This window comes from Stegodyphus dumicola, chromosome 9 (assembly GCF_044657685.1).
Source record: "Stegodyphus dumicola isolate Sdum_Otavi_A_Nest chromosome 9, ASM4465768v1".
Lineage (NCBI taxonomy): Eukaryota > Metazoa > Arthropoda > Arachnida > Araneae > Eresidae > Stegodyphus > Stegodyphus dumicola.
In genome coordinates, this window is record NC_140776.1 from 118,575,732 (window position 1) to 118,592,358 (window position 16,627).

General features: G+C 32.1%; 1 protein-coding gene across 1 annotated transcript in view; it reads right to left on the minus strand.

The window, feature by feature from the left end:
• Positions 1 to 16,627, minus strand: part of LOC118179524 (kinesin heavy chain-like) — a 190,982-nt gene that overhangs the window by 29,348 nt on the left and 145,007 nt on the right. The window contains exons 19-22 of the mRNA XM_035348781.2: positions 15,377 to 15,478; positions 12,881 to 12,941; positions 9,377 to 9,556; positions 2,643 to 2,779 (exon numbers count right to left, since the gene is read on the minus strand). Of these exons, the coding sequence (XP_035204672.1) occupies positions 2,643 to 2,779; positions 9,377 to 9,556; positions 12,881 to 12,941; positions 15,377 to 15,478 (480 nt within the window). The remainder of the gene's footprint in view (positions 1 to 2,642; positions 2,780 to 9,376; positions 9,557 to 12,880; positions 12,942 to 15,376; positions 15,479 to 16,627) is intronic.

Below are 16,627 nucleotides of genomic sequence, written 5' to 3' on the forward strand. Positions count from 1 at the left end.
TTTTATTTTTTCATGACAAAAATAAAACTTTTTCAAATATAAGTATAGGAACGGGCAAACCACATTAAAAATTACATTTTGTTATTTGTCTTCCCCCCAAAAAATATGAAATCCTAGTTACGATTTTTAGGCCAAGTAAAGGGATTACTTAATATTATTTAAACTTAATTATTGTAACTTAGTTATAATTATATATATATATATATATACAGTGGAGGCCAAAATTGTGGACACTTTTGGAAATTTTTATATTTTTGAACTTTGTATGCTTATAGAAAATGTTACGTTTCGCAAAATGCAAACTTGTATATATCATTTTAAAGAGAATTTATTACTGAGTTCAATACAAAACACAAAATTCAATTATTTGCAATACAAAAAAAGTTATATGTACTTTAATATAAATAAAAAGCTTTCCTGGCCAATCACTGTTCTTGTTCTGAGAACCAATCAAATGTTAGTAACGGCCAGTAGAAGCTGACATCATGTTTACACTTGAAACAATTCATTACTTTGCTTTGTTCTGTAGAAGGAGGACCTGTTTCTTATACACTGCAATTACAAGTAGAAAGTTTTGTAAAAATTTTTAATATTTAGTCAAGAAGCAATGACATCAAATAAAAGAGTAGATTGGACACCTAGAAAGAGATGTAATATTGTGTTACGAGAAAGTGGTCTTTCCTATGCTGAAATTGCAAGACAGGTGGGTGGTTCAGTGACTACATCTGGAGTCCGAAAGTTTTGTTTACGATATCAGGAGACAAATTCAATAAAAAAAAAGAAGGAAAAGACCGACAAAGGTGCACCACATCTATTGATGACAGAAGAATAAAAAGACTGTCTCCAAGATAGAAAAATGTCATCAGAGACCATCAGAAGTCATCTGATTGATGCTGGTGTTTCTGTCAGTTCAAGAACAATCAGGAGAAAATTAACAGATGTTGGACTGAGAGGTAGAATTCCACGAAAAAAGCCTTATCTTAATTTTCAGCAATGAAAAAAAGAGACTACAGTGGGCAAAGGAACACATTAATTGGACAGATGATCAGTGGTCACAAGTTATATGGAGTGATGAAACTAAGGTATCGTTATTCGGTAGTGATGGGCGAAAATATGTAAGACGTAGATTAGGAGAAGAGCTACATCCTGACTATATTCAAGCAACTGTGAAGAACCCAGTTAGTGTTATGGTTTGTTCATGCATGTAAGCAGATGGTATTGGTCGCCTTCATGTCATCGATGGGACACTGAATGCCAGAAAATACATTGACGCTATTCTAGAACCAAACCTTCTACCTTCCATCAGAGACCTCCATCCCAACAATGCTTCGTTTATTTTTCAGCAGGATTCTGCTCCTTGCCACACGGCCAAAATATCGAAAGAGTAGTTTCGTACAAAGAGCATTAAATTGTTGTCATGGCCAGGAAACAGTCCTGACCTCAATCCTATCGAAAATTTGTGGCGCCGTTTGAAAACTCTTGTCCGAATGAGGCGCCCATCAAATAAAAGGGAACTAATTGAGGCTATAATTGTTTCCTGGCATCATGTAATAACGAAAGAAGAGCTTAAAACTCTTGTCAGCTCAATGAAACGTCGTTGTGAAGCTGTAATCAAAAATAAAGGGTACCCTACTAAGTATTGATAACTCACTGCAATCATCACTATCTAATGTATACCGATAACTATTATCGTTTAACTTTTTTCGTATTGCAAATAATTGAATTTTGTGTTTTGTATTGAATTCAGTAATAAATTCTCTTTAAAATGATATATACAAGTTTGCATTTTGTGAAACGTAACGTTTTCTATAAGCATACAAAGTTCAAAAACATAAAAATTTCCAAAAATGTCCACAATTTTGGCCACCACTGTATATACGTTTGGTATGGCAGATTGCAATAAGAAAGGTAGGTGCACAACTAGACGTTATAGCAGTGCCATGTATAAAATTTCAAAGTTCTACGACTAATTGTTTTTAGCTATACGAAGTACTTAGGTAAACACATACGTATGTACAGACGTCACGAAAAATGCATTTTGAATCCATTTTACGATTCGTTTTGGAATAAAGAGTCCTTTATTCTGTCTGTACGTACAAAAGTCATGCGCAAAAATAGGCAAAATGAATTCTGGAAGGGTCTAAATAGATATTTCTGTTGAAATCTGAAACTCGAAAATTTTCGCGATTACAGTACTTCCTTTACTTCGTATAAAGTAGTAAAACTATTCTAGAAATATAAGAGATTTTTAAATATAAAGTATTTATTTTCAAGAATTATATGTATGGAAACGTATTAGTGATAACCTATAATAAAATAAAAGAATCGGGGTATTAAAATGGGCATAAGAAAAAAAGATATCTTAAGAAATCATACACCAGGCTTATACTATATTACATCGAATAATTAGAAAGGAAATATTTGCGAATTTTACAAGTTTTTTCATACAAAATTTTCAAAAATCTATGTTCCAGGGAAATAATTTTAAAAGCTTATTTGGAAACATTACGACACAATGGCAGATTTTACATACATTATTTAAAAGTAATAGAACTCTTATTTGATGCATTCGCTTAAACCAACCTGGAACGGGGCTTACATTATCAAAATATTACAAATAAATAACAAGGAAATTCACAAACCTTTTCCTATCTCTCATGGCACTTTCTTTGGCTTCCTTGAGGGCTGTTTCTAGAGATTTCACTCTGTCCATAGTTGCCCGTAGTCTCTTCTCTAATTTTGGCAACTCACAACGCAGATCAGCGTTATCCCTGACGAGCTGAAAGTACCAAAAGGCCTGAACATTAACTTTGTTATTCACTCTCGCATTAATGTAATATTTGCTCTTAAAAAATAAATAGAAGGTCAAAGAAATTTTAAGCACTGTTTATGAGTTGAGCAATGAAACAAACACCTGCTTGTAAAGAAAACACTGTACTAATATGGTAAAATTAGAGTTTCCTATCGGACCCCGTGGAGATCGGCGAAATTTTAAAGGGAGTCATTCATGATCGAGGGTAGGATAGCCGAATTCGAACGCTCAGTTGATTGGCAACAATGAAGATTACATTGATTACAAAATATTTATAGCTACATGCATTAGGGTTCGTAATGGATTAAATGCATACAAAACGGATGTAGTTTTGTTGAAATTTATTACACTTTACAGTTCTGGAATTTTCCCACAAGAGCCCACGTACAGTGCAATACAGCGCAAGCTGTAAATACCATTTTAGATTCTTAAGAAAGTTGAAGACAAGGTAATGCTACGAGCTTCAAAAGCATTAACTCACTCAGTAATTTCTCAATACTTGATATTCTGAGATAAACTCGGAGCTAAAACTAAAACCTGAGGCTCTCTTCGTTCGGTCTTATATAATTTTTCTCTGTCCGCCGAGGAATTTCCAGTACTTCGGTTTCTCGAAATTACTGGAAGGCATACACCGTCACAGTTACATAGGGCCAGATACAGTTACAGTTACATAAGGAATCGGACCCAAATGTCGTCGCCAAGCTTTGGCGACAAGCTGTGACTTTTGGCAATTTACCGTCAAATCTGGCTACAGAATGAATCGCCAAAACCATCGCACTATATCACTAGTGCCGAAACAGACATGTGCCTCAACGTTAAATGGATTTAGCCCTATAAGCTTATTTTCTGCGATGCTTTGCTTGCTGAGGCCTTTCATGTTATAAAAGATTTACTACAATTTAAATATAACTTCACCAAAATTATTTACAGATATATATAATTCGTAACATTATTAATAAAACTCATAACCGGTACCTCGTTGATATAAAACTACGTCATATAATAAGGAAGAAATCCTATAAAATAAATATAAGGAGAAATACAAAAAAGTATTTAAAATATTAAAACAAATATAAGGGGGAAATGCATAAAAATCATTTATATTTTAAAATATAAAAATATAATATATGCTTTTAATAAAATCATATTTCTTTAATATATAACTTTTTATGCAACAAGTGTTGTAAAACTGCAAAACACAGTAACGCAAGAGAACACAACCAAAGAAATTAGAAGAACGTGAAACTTCCCCGGAAGATATATTGTTGGGAGTATTATATTTGCCAAGTGTTTCACTTCCGTTGCCCAACTCTGGGAAATAATTTTTTTGTATAGAGGTATTCAAAAACAGAAATGTATATTAAAGCTTGAAGTTTGGAGCGCTATTTTCAGTTATGTTAATCAACTCTGATACAGGGTGATCATAAAAAAATTTCCCCAATATATGAGCCCCTAGCGGCCTATCCGATCAATCAATCGAAATGATATTTCAGATGTTGTTATTTGAGGGTATACGTTTGAGATTGTGATAATTTAAAACAACAGAGAACTCACAGCTACGCCTACAGTGAAACAATTTCCAAACTTTCGAACGGAAATGCCCATTTTTTTCCTGAGTAAATTGATCTGAGCATTCAAAAACCAACAATAGTGTTGGAACGATACAACCATGAAAAAAATTGCCAGCGTAAAACATTTGCCAAGAACAGCATTGTAAAGGACCAATGACAAAACATGAGAGAAGAGAAAAAAAAAAAAAAAAAACCCACTTTTATTGGAATTACAATTCAACGTGCCCACCCACGCAGATGATAACGCATTGTATGTGGAGGATTGTTGACAACAATAACGAACGTATCGCAGGAAGAATCTGTGTAACTTCACGTTTTATGGCATCGTTCAATTCTGACAAATGTCGTGGATTTGATGTACACACCTTAGATTTCTGAAAATTCAAAGCCAGATATCCGTAGGAGTGAGATCGGGGGATCGCGGTGGCCATCAAAGTGCAAAGTTACCGGAGTTGATTCTACCTTGAAATATTGCACATGTTGAAAACTTATTATTCCGATAATATTTTTCCCCTTTCCTTTCCTGTGTTATTGCTATTGGTCATTTACAATGGTCTTTCTTGCAAAAACTTTACGCAAACAATTTTCGCCTTAAGTGTTTTATTCCAACGCCATTTATGGTTTTTCAATGTGCTGAACAATCTGCATGGGAAAATAGTGGGTGTTGCTATTCGAAATTTTCGAAATATTTTCACTATAACCATACCAAGGAAATTTTGTTCTTATTAATCATTACAATCTCGAGCGCATACTTTCAAATAAAATGTGTGAAATTTCATACCGATTGGTAGAGAGGATAGGCGCTGAGGGTCCATAAATCTGGTAAGTTTTTTACACCCTGTAAATAACTATTCGTACAGAGGTATCTGCTTTTAATCAGTAATAGGAAAAAATAAATGAGAAAAATGTTAATTTTCATAAGAGTTTCACATAAAGATGAAGATCATAAACAAATGAAGTAAAAGTTATAGTTTAACAGCATTGAAACATACAACATGACCACAAAATTATTATAAATATAATGAATTTAAAGTAAGATTTAAAGAAATTTTGAAAAATATTTACAAACTTCGAAAGTTAAGACACAATAACACGCCGAATAAATACTAATTCAGAAATCAAACAACAAAAATCAGCGTTATATTTACAAAGTTTTCACAGGACTAGTTTCGATGGTTTTACCGAACCACCATCTTCAGCTGCAAAACCGCAAATGAACAAGATAGGAAATAATGATTAGGTAAGATAAGAAAGCCTGGACAAGAATAAGCAAGTGGCGCCATCTGTTGGTAAAACCAGAACTAAAACATAATTTCTTTAAAGGCCGAAGGCAAAGATGGATTGGAATTAGGATCGTTAACTAGAACAGAAAGATTTTTTTTGAATGTGAAATGCCTCTAGAAAATCCAGTTCTCCAATGGAATGTTTTAGTTCTGGTTTTACCAACAGATGGCGCCACTTGCTTATTCTTGTCCAGGCTTTCTTATCTTATCTAATCATTATTTCCTATCTTGTTCATTTGCGGTTTTGCAGCTGAAGATGGTGGTTCGGTAAAACCATCGAAACTAGTCCTGTGAAAACTTTGTAAATATAACGCTGATTTTTGTTGTTTGATTTCTGAATTAGTAAACTTCGAAAGGTTAACATATACTGCGAGAATATATTTACTATACTCCCTGATGATAATTACTGTCTGCTGAATATAGATCTTATATAGAGTATTAAAAAAGTGCTTACTTTTGAAGACGTTGGAGCCTTTATTTGCAAAAATAAAGGCCGTTGCAGCCTTTATTTTTTCAGCCGTTGGATGCAGACATATACACTTCCAGTTACCGAAATGTTTTACATGACGCAAAATTTCATGTTCGGTTATTTTATATTTAAATAAATCAGTTTTGTAAAAGTAACAACATCTAGCTTTATATACGTTCCTCCAGTCCATATAGTTATATTTAGAAAAGTTCCGTACTTCGTACAAAAACTAAAGCACAAAAGTTTCACATCTGGACGACGAAAACTGACCGAGTTATTTAATTTCAAAATTTAAGATTTTTGAAGTCATTTTTAATTTACATAGATGGGTCAGTTAATAAATAGATTAGAATTATTAAAAGAATTCCCCTCCTCCATTAAATATCATTCCACGATATCCGTTTGTGATTTACTAATGTCTTTCTTTATAATTTTGTTACACTTTATTATTTAAAATTTGTTTGTTGTTTTGTTTGCAGTTTTGTTTAGTTGATACGCAGAATGATTTTAACGTAAGTAATTTACAAGCTTTCAAAGTGTAAAAATACGTTGTTGATATTCTTATGAAGATTTATTACTTTAGAATTCTAATCTGGTAATCATACAAAAAATTTATTAAACTACAAATTAAGCTTTTCATTTTTAATTACTGCACATAATATTACGAATTGGCTATATGCAAATACTGAAGCTTGGCATTGTATACTTTATTTTTAATTACGAACTCATGAAACATTTTTCTCTTCAATTTATGTATGGTCCTTAGATATGATTCCATAATTTAATGCCAAATATATCGGTTTATATTTTGTAGTACGGGAGTCAAACTTTTTATTTTATTTTTTATAACGAGTACAAAGTTTTCTAAGTACACATAGGGTATTTAAGCGTGTTTTAAAGAAAAGAAAAAGAAGAGAGAAAAAATAACAGAATTTGTTTTTTGTTAATAAAAGAAAATTAGTTTACTAAATAAAATTCTTTTTCAACTTATTTGTCAAAATATGCATATAAAAATAACGCAAAGAAAAAAACCCCAATTTATACTTATTTTCTGCTTGAAATCTAAAACTTGGTATCAGCAAGAAATTTCGGTTGATCACAGTTTTGTAATTGAAACGTATTGACAGCTAAATAAGGTTAAGGTATTAGTGACCACTAAATACCTTAACTTAAAAGAAATATACAAAAACTTCTTAAGATTCTTAAGATGAATAAAATTGAGAATAAATAATGACAACTTATTTTCATTCTTTTATTTATTATATTTTTCTATGATGCATATGGAAAAATAAATATTTGTATGTAAATAATTATAAACTTTTTTGTTTCTTACTACACCCTTCAGCAGCAAGCTCTCTACACTCTTCAGCAGCAAGCGTTTTGATGTTCATAAAGTTTGTAATCTTGGAGGAAAATTACTAGTGTGTCTTCATTACAAATTGTAGTAGATACTCATTGGCAGTCTGGTTCGTTTTGTAGACTTTAATTTTAAAATATGGAAAAATAAGTAGTTCACATGTAAATGCGCTTCCAAACAAAGCAGTTATTCTTATTACAAAAATTTGAAATTGAGGATAGGATATTTTTATCTTCACGAGTACTAACAAAAGTTAATTAGATTTGTACCTTAAAATCATATCACAATGTAAATTAATTAGTTCCTTTCTAGATTTTCAGGAAATCTTGCGTTCAATTTTGGTCATTAAAATAACGTAAAATTGGACTCTAAATTTTAAAAATCTAAGTTCCTCAAATTTTTGTCATACTAATTCTAAATTTACAGAAAATATATTCTCGAGCTGCAAAACATCCCTTCGGGTGTCGCACGCGACCCTTCAAAATATGTTTGTAATTTTAAAATCTGCAATTTTTGACAATCATATACAATTTGCATTGAGGGGCCGGTTATTAGAAAAATGTGAAACGTTCGAGGTTCACTTTTGCCTCTTAAATACCATTTGCTAATATTTTTGATTGACTGGTATCCTTACTTTATAATTTTGTTTCTTTTAATATGCCGAATAAATCTACACGCGAGTAATTTATTTTATCTTTGAAATTCTAAAAGTACGTTATTAATATTCTCCTGAATTTTTTATTACTTTAGAATCATAATCTGCTAATCATAACAAATTTAATTTAAGTATAAATTTTTTTCACTTTTAGTAAATGCAAATAATATTATGAGTTGGCTACGCATCACAAAACCGTTTTCTAAAAGTATTTTAATTTCAGTTACGAACAAATGCCACTCTCCAATTTGCGTGCGGCCCCTGAATATGATTTACTATTTTAATATCAAATATCTCGGTTAGTTTTTGCCGGACGGTAGTCAAATTTTGTGTATTTTATTTTTTATGACCAGTGCAAAATTTACCTGAGAATAAGTGTAAGGACCGGAAGGAAGTGTAAAAGTTGCATTTCGTAATTTATACAAAATGATTTTTTAAAAATTTAAAAATACCAGAACATGAATCTTTCTGTCATCTGAAATATAAATATTCAAATATATGGTCATATATAAATATAACTCGCGGTTCATAAAAAAACGTAAGTTTATATTTTACATAATATTATAGGTCCATATTATAAAACATTTTTGTAATGGATAAAATATGAAAATAATCTCAAATTTATCAAGTTTTCTTCACATTCAACAAATGTTCTACGTGACCCTTCCTGGGTCACACGACACACGTTCAGGCAGTAGCTGAACATTTTGTAGCGTCATTCTGTCAATGGTCATCACTACACCATTGATCTGTTCTCTGAGGTCTTCAGATGTTTTTGGAAGTGGGTTACATAAACAAGGTCCTTAATATGCTCCAAAGGAAGAAGTCACAAAGCGTTAAATCAAGTGACATGGGCTGCCAAGGGTAAACAACGAGGTGATTCTCCCCAACATGTCCAGTTCAGTGATAGGAAAGTTCATCGTTCAGGTATCAATGAACTTGAATGCTGCATTCAGGAGGTGTCCGTTGTTTGGGAACAAAAATACAAAACTCCTGGAACCAGCAGCCGGATATGGAAACTACCAAAACCCTTACACATCCAGGTAACTTGCAGCAGTCTTGCCAAATACACCTTTCGCGATTTTGAGGTTATTTTCAAATATCACTCGCATTTGTAGCGTCATGCTTTTGAATATATAACGTTTTGAAAGTGAATGAATCTTTAATAGCAGCCTTTTATATCACATAATTCCAAGAACCTTTTTATTAAATTAAAATAAAATACTCACTTGTTTATGAACTTTTGTGAGCTGATCAAGATTATTTTCGAGGAATGCAATTTTTTGTTTCTGTGCTGGCGTACCATTTCCGTCATCATTTTCTTCTCCGAGGGCTGATTTTTTCACTCGGCTTTGTAGATCTTGCACAAACAGTTTTCGCAAATTGTGCAAGGTTTGTAGTTCTTTGAGCTGTAAAGAGATATTCATTAATAGTTACAAAAATATGTTCGAGAAAATTTCAATTACTAAGTTCATGCATTTATATTTAAAATAATATACTACTGAAATAAATTATTAATGGAAAATTTAAAGTTACAAAAAGTATTTACACCTTTTTAGAACGATTTTGGGGCCGTTTAATTAATGTTTAAAATAAAAAGAGTAATTTTTTAAATGTTCCATATGATAGTCTTTTTTAGGACTAGAAGTCCGCATCGTGATTTCTATGATAAAGGACTTTTCGTTAAATTTACAAGGTTGTTCAATTCCATTCCGCTTCCACTACTGTGCAATTTCCACACATCCTGGTGGGCTTGCACTTAAAAAGAGATCATTCCGAGAGACAAAAGACACAATAGTCTATAGGCGAAACGTCAGGGGACTTCGCAGGAGTGCGTCGAAAAGATATATATATATACTATACCTGAGCCAGTCTTCATTTGTTCAAGGTGCAGTGGTGCTTTCCGAAGTCCTTGCTTTGTCTTGATGTAGTTTCCCTTTTTGAAAGTCATTGGGACAAAGAAATGGAGTTTTTTCTGTCAATAACGGACGTAAAACTTTCTCTTGCTAGCAGGTTGAGTTAATTTTATTATTTTTTCTACATTTCTTATTTTAAATTTCCTATTGTAAAAGAATCCCGCGACAAACGTAAACCCCATACCTTTTCTGCATTGAGCGAATCCGATTTGTGCATATTTTTGCTTCATTCTCAATAATAAATAGAACTTTTTTTGTTTCAGTCATTTAGGTAAACAATAAAACAATGGAAAAAATAAAAGGATGCTGTTACTCAGTGTTATCGCCATGTATTATTTTTAAAGAAATAATAGAGCAAATATAAAAGAAATATATGACAACAGAAATAGAAAGATGTTGCTGCGCAATGTTATCGCTGTTTCTTATTTTTAAAGAATAATAGAGCGAATATATATGGCAACACAAACAAAAGGATGTTGCCACCGAATGTTAGAAATAATGTAGCGAATATAAATAATATATGGAAATACTTAGCATTGCATCAGGAATTAAGATATGCTGTTTTTAAATATTTTATGACTTTATAAGTGAGTTTGAGGGTAAGTGCAAAGAAAGTGAAATTTATTAAATGAAGTTGAAAAGACAAAGGGTTAATAACAAAAAGATAAAAACAGTTCTGTAAGTTACCTTACTATTAAAATTGAACACTGATATTATGAACTTGGAAAAGACTGAAAAAAAATTATTGCGACACTTAACATTGTATACGGAATTCTAATCGCTTTAAAAGTTTTTTGGTTTTGCTGTTGAACTTTATGTGGTTAAGTATTAAGACAGTGATGTTTAATAATAAAGTTAAAAAACACACAAAAAAATTGTGCACGCCATCTTGTTAAGAAAACTGAACATTGGCATGATGATCTACGAAAAGTCTGAAAGAAAAATGAATGCAGTTAATCTAGATGGTACCATGAAAAAAAAAAAAAAAAAAAAAAAAAAAAAACCCGAATTTATTCAGCAGTCGTGAGTGAAATGGTGATGGTGTAATAATGTATGATGACGCAGCTGCAATCAACTTTAGCCATCATGGTGGAGATTAAATATATATTTTTATTTCTGAACAGGAACAATAGTTTAGAAACGCATTTTTTCTTTATTGGAACAACACTAGGGGTGTTAAACGTGCCCCAAAATTTCATATAAGCAGTTACATCTTAAATAATGGATAAGCGAAGACACGCGGGAAGGAAAAGTGAGGATATCGTGGTTTTAGTTAAGCTTGGCTTCGTTGTTTTAATTTTGCACAGTGATTGGGCAAGAGTTTTATCATTTGGGTTACTGCCGCGAAAGAATGACACCAGCGCAGATTTAAATTACGAATTTAAAGGGACATTGCAGATTAATCGAGATAGTGCAGACCATTAAACTTAATAGTTTGGTCATATTTAGTTAGTAATTTGATAATTTTCTTCATATTTTTATATTATACACACACATCAAGTATATATATATATGTGTGTGTCTGTGTGTGCTAAGAAACGATTGTAGACCTCAAAATTAACTTTTCTAAATTTGGTGTTCTCCCCCTCCCCTAAGTTCATCTGTTCTCCCAAATTTTATATCTTTCCATGTTATATAACAACATAAACTTAAACAATCACAGATTAGCTGTACTTCAGCATCCCCCAACCATCAGTAAGCTGGTACGCTGATTTTGCTGCAGAGAACATGCCAATTAATCGTCAAAGTATTATTGTGTTATTTAGTATTGCATTATATCAGTACATTTTTATATTGAATTTTCTATTGTATTAAATGTGTGTATCTACAATAAGAAGAACTTATTCAATTAATCATAAATTGTGTGTTATATTTCCACTTAAAGGTTCGCAGATCGCAAATACTTTTATCAAGAAATTTTGAAAAACATTAGGACATGTACATGTGGAACTATTTTCATCAAAAAACTTTACAAAAATATTTCATTGGACATTATAAGAACTTGAGAACTTAAAAAAAATTTTAACTTATGTTAATTTAGTTTTATTTAGAAATTACATTGTTGTTGTAATAGTTGTATATTATATGTTTAAGCATTTCATAAGCTTTATATATAAGAAAGGTCATGAAAAATTACGGGGCATAGGGAAAACCTGCCGGCTATGTCCTTGATGCTTCCTCATATCTTTCCTCATATGATAAATTTTTCTTGCTTCGCTAATACAATAATGCTTTCTATCCCAAAGGCACTCCCAACCTTTTTATTAAAGGGGGAATATGTAAGATTTAACAAAATACGATGGCTGCGCTACGAAATGATTGGCGACCTCAAAATTAACTAGTCTAAATTTGGTGTTCTCCTCCTAAGTTCATCTATTCTCTCAAATTCGAGATCTTTCCATGTTACATAACAACCTAAAACCTAACTAATCACATAGTATTACATTCGGATGTGATTACAGTTAATCACATTCGAACACGTTGCCAAATGGCAACGGGTTCGAGTGAAAAGTGAAATGATGTATTTATAGTGATTCGACGCAAAATCCCATTTTAAGACTAGTAGCCGCTTTTTGGCTAATAAACTGAAACCGTGTGCTAAAAAACGCGATAATAATTGAGGAAGAGTACTTTAAGTATTTTCTACGTTATATTATTAACAAAATTCTTTCATTAAATCAAAAACATTTTTAATCTTAATTTGTTGTCAAATGTATGATAATAATTTTATGCAAAATGCTTCTGATTCGCTGTTTTTATTAATGATATCTAAAAGTAAATTTTGACCACAGAAACTGTACTTCAATATTTACATACCACAGTTTCTTCAAGACCTTTCAGATCTTGCCTTGCCTGCTCTCGCCTTTCATTTAAGAACCTGAAATAAAAAAATGTATTATTATTTTATTTCCTTAGGTGCTTATGGAATTTATTAAGAATATTTTCAAATTATATAAAGCGTATCCAGATCACAGGCATTTAACTGTTCTGCGGTTGCGAGATTAAGGAATTCTTCCGTCGTAAATATGTTCGATAACTGTCAGTCAAAAATTTGCACACGTAATTGGAATGCGTGGTGAGCTCCTTCATGGCCATCAAAAGGTTAAATATTCAAATAATGTCTAGAAAAATAATTATTAAGAGCACTTGCAGTCTCTCAGTGTGAATGTTATTCATTTTCCCCCTGGTTAAGTCCCATTTTAGACTTCCTCGTTTGAAAAAATTGGCGCACTTCCGCCTTTGTGTTCAACATCAACGTCAAATTCAGAAATGTGACCGAAAGCCATGTAACTTTAAAATACGTATCAAGTTTCCTAATGACGGCTCTTAAACTTCACAGTAAGTTTTTAAAAAATTTACGCTTTATCGTGGAGGAGGACAATGTTTAGTGCTATACAGAATAGATAATTTTTCTTACGACCACCTATTTACGATATGCTGTTCAAATACAAAATCTGTCCTCCTTTTCTGAGTAAAATAAGTGGTCTTCAGCCACTTAAAAAGTCCTCCTTTTTGGTTTGTCGAGTTTAACACACAATTTACTTCGAATTATCTAAAATACATGGATTTTATTTTTGAATTTCTGTTTGTAAAGAACACACTGAGAGCGTTGTCTCAATAATAAACATTTGACGTCCTAGAAGCAAAGATTAATGTTATTAAGAGTGTGCAAAGTCAGTTTGATAAACACATAATACAAATTTTAACTATAACGGGCTTTAAATTTTGTAAACGTAATTGTTAAAACGAAAGATGTGAAGGATAGGATGAAAATGCACGATTTTTAATGTTTTTACTGAGAATACCTGCAGAAGGAAACCAAAACCCTAAAACGGCCCGATTTATCGTTGCCACCTTCAGAAACCCTGAAGTACGAAAAGCTGAAATGGGACATCACGGGGCCGCTCATCAACGATTATAACGACCTTATTATAAATTTTGCCAATGTATGATATGATTGTGAATGTTATAACCAATCGAAATGGAGTCGGTTAACATTCTTAAAATGCGACATGGAAGAATCTCTTCATCACGGAAATGCATCCATTTTTTGGACTATCAGATTGAAGACTACAGAAATTTTGTTGTGGAAATTCTCTTGAAGTGATGCGGTCTTGAAATACTGGGAGAAAGCAAAATCAATAGTATTAATTCGACTCGTATTTTTTGGGAGGAACTTCGTTAGACATACTATATTCCAGATTATGATGAAGAATTTCAGAACTGAGAGCTGCGTAATACACGTTATGGCTGAAGTTATATGCAAAGGTATTTCAAGCAATGAGAATTCAGAGAAATGAAATGTGCACCCAGACAGTTACAATGAGAAGCAAAAGAGAATATAATTATAGTCTATAATAATGTAATTATATCATAACAGTCTATGCCAATAATGTCTGTCAAATAATTTACTAGGTATAATTTCGTTAGTTTTGATACTTTTCTATCCACTATAGTGTCTTTACAAGTACCTTCAAAGTATTTTAAAACAAGAATGTTAATTAAGAAAACAACGTATGCAAAAGTTTTCAGAGCTACATTTTAGCAGTGCTATAAAACTATTTGAGGAGAGGGAGTAAGAAACCTTAGGAGAGGTACATAGCCTGACACCTAGTTGCTTGTTAAAAGGAGTTCATATTACATTCATTTGGCAGAGAAGAAACACGTTCAAATTGCATGCAATTCCTTTGAAACCTTGTAAAGTTTACTGCAAAAGTCAAAAGAACAATCTACGAAACATATGGGCCTCCATAGCATTGGTAAAATTATGGTGAGAGAATGGTTCTCCGAGTTTAAGAAGGAAGATTTTGACCTGCAAGATTTTCGCAGTACACACATTTTGCCAGTGCTTTGCAGACGTCGATAATACTATTCGAAACCGCATTGAGAATTTCAATGGCTCTAAGCCTCAGTGTTTCTTTGAGCAGAGAATACGAAAACTACTTGATTTATGGGTTATAATGGTATAGAGCCAGGGAATATACTTTGATGATTAAGCTTTTATTTATTTACTTAAAAATGTAGCATTTACCCTCAATCAAAAAACGCTGGGAACTTTTGCACGTAACTTGATAGTTTTCAAATCATTATTAAAGTAAAGATTCGAAGGAAATAATTTTCATATTAATATTCGAAGGAAATACTTTTCATATTAAACAAAGTTACAGCAATTTACTGCTCATTTATAAATAAGATGGAATAAAATATTTTCAAAGGAAAGACGGGAGAACTTTAAAAATTTGAACTATGACCGATAACACAAAGTTTGGTTATATAAAATAGTCTTGTATTAAATATAGAAGGCGTACTTACACTAGTTCTTGCAACTTCATACTCTTTTCATGTTCGTCTTGCTTCAGTTTGTCATATTCTTGTTGTAATCGTTCCTGGGCTAAAGTCAGTTTCTGATTTAGGCTGCAATTCAAGAAAAAAAAAAAAAAAAAAAAAAAAGAGTTTCAGATTACAATATTTAATTTTTTAAATTGCAGATGTTTTCTTGCTTACAGGTAGCTGAAGAGAATCAGTTATAATTTGGTCTTATTGGATTATTTTTTAACCCTCAAACTAGAGAAATGAAACCCCAGTTTTCCCGAAACTGCCAAAGAAAAGAAGTATGTTTTAATTATAATATAAAAATACCTCTGGGGTTTTATACCTGGTTTTCTTTCCTTATAATACACTATCTTAATTTCTTGGATGCATTTCAAAATGCCCATACAGATACTTACTTAAGATCACGATAAAAATACTATTGTAGGACATAAATTATTAGGCGATGATCCTCATGAAATCGAGAGGTTTTAATGATAGATACGGTGCAGATCTTTAAAATCTTCTGATATTTTTGTGAAATTTCGACTTCTGTAATGCCAAGCAGAGATGTTATTGAACAAGTTATTGTTCTTGTAATATCAAAGCATGACATCTTATTCTCTCTTAATAGCTCTGTTGACTTGTGTCGGCCTTCAGATTTCGACTTGAAACGGCCCCATACTTTTTTTTTCCTTCGTGTGGCTGCCTCACTATGATCTTCATTCACGGATTGAAAATAAAATAGCGGCAACACTGTTGGAAAGAGATCATGAACATACGCTAGCAAGTAAAAAGCAATCATGTTTTGATTGACGTGCTCATCTGAATTAAAGACTATAATGTATACCGCTCTAGAACATCTTTACAAAATAAAAAAATAAGTAAAGAAAGATTGGAGAAAGCTAAAAGAATAACTTTGACCAAAAGTATCAGTAGCCCATAACAAATATTCATCGGAAGGATATTAAGAATTACTCAAAACCTATGACAACGATACGTTATTGTATCAGAAGTTATAAAATGAATCTGTTTCATTCGGATCGGTATGGCCAACCATTTGACCCTTCCAAGGTCACATTTAGGTTAAATTTGCGCACAGTCCTCTTTCCATTCTTCTTTCTTATCTGTCGACGGACAAAATTTCCAGGAATTAGCCGCATAAATTATATTCAGTCATCAGATTGAGTGGTTTTCCGAATCAGTCTATATTGCATCGTGGTTTGCAGAATACGGAATTCCATTATTATGATG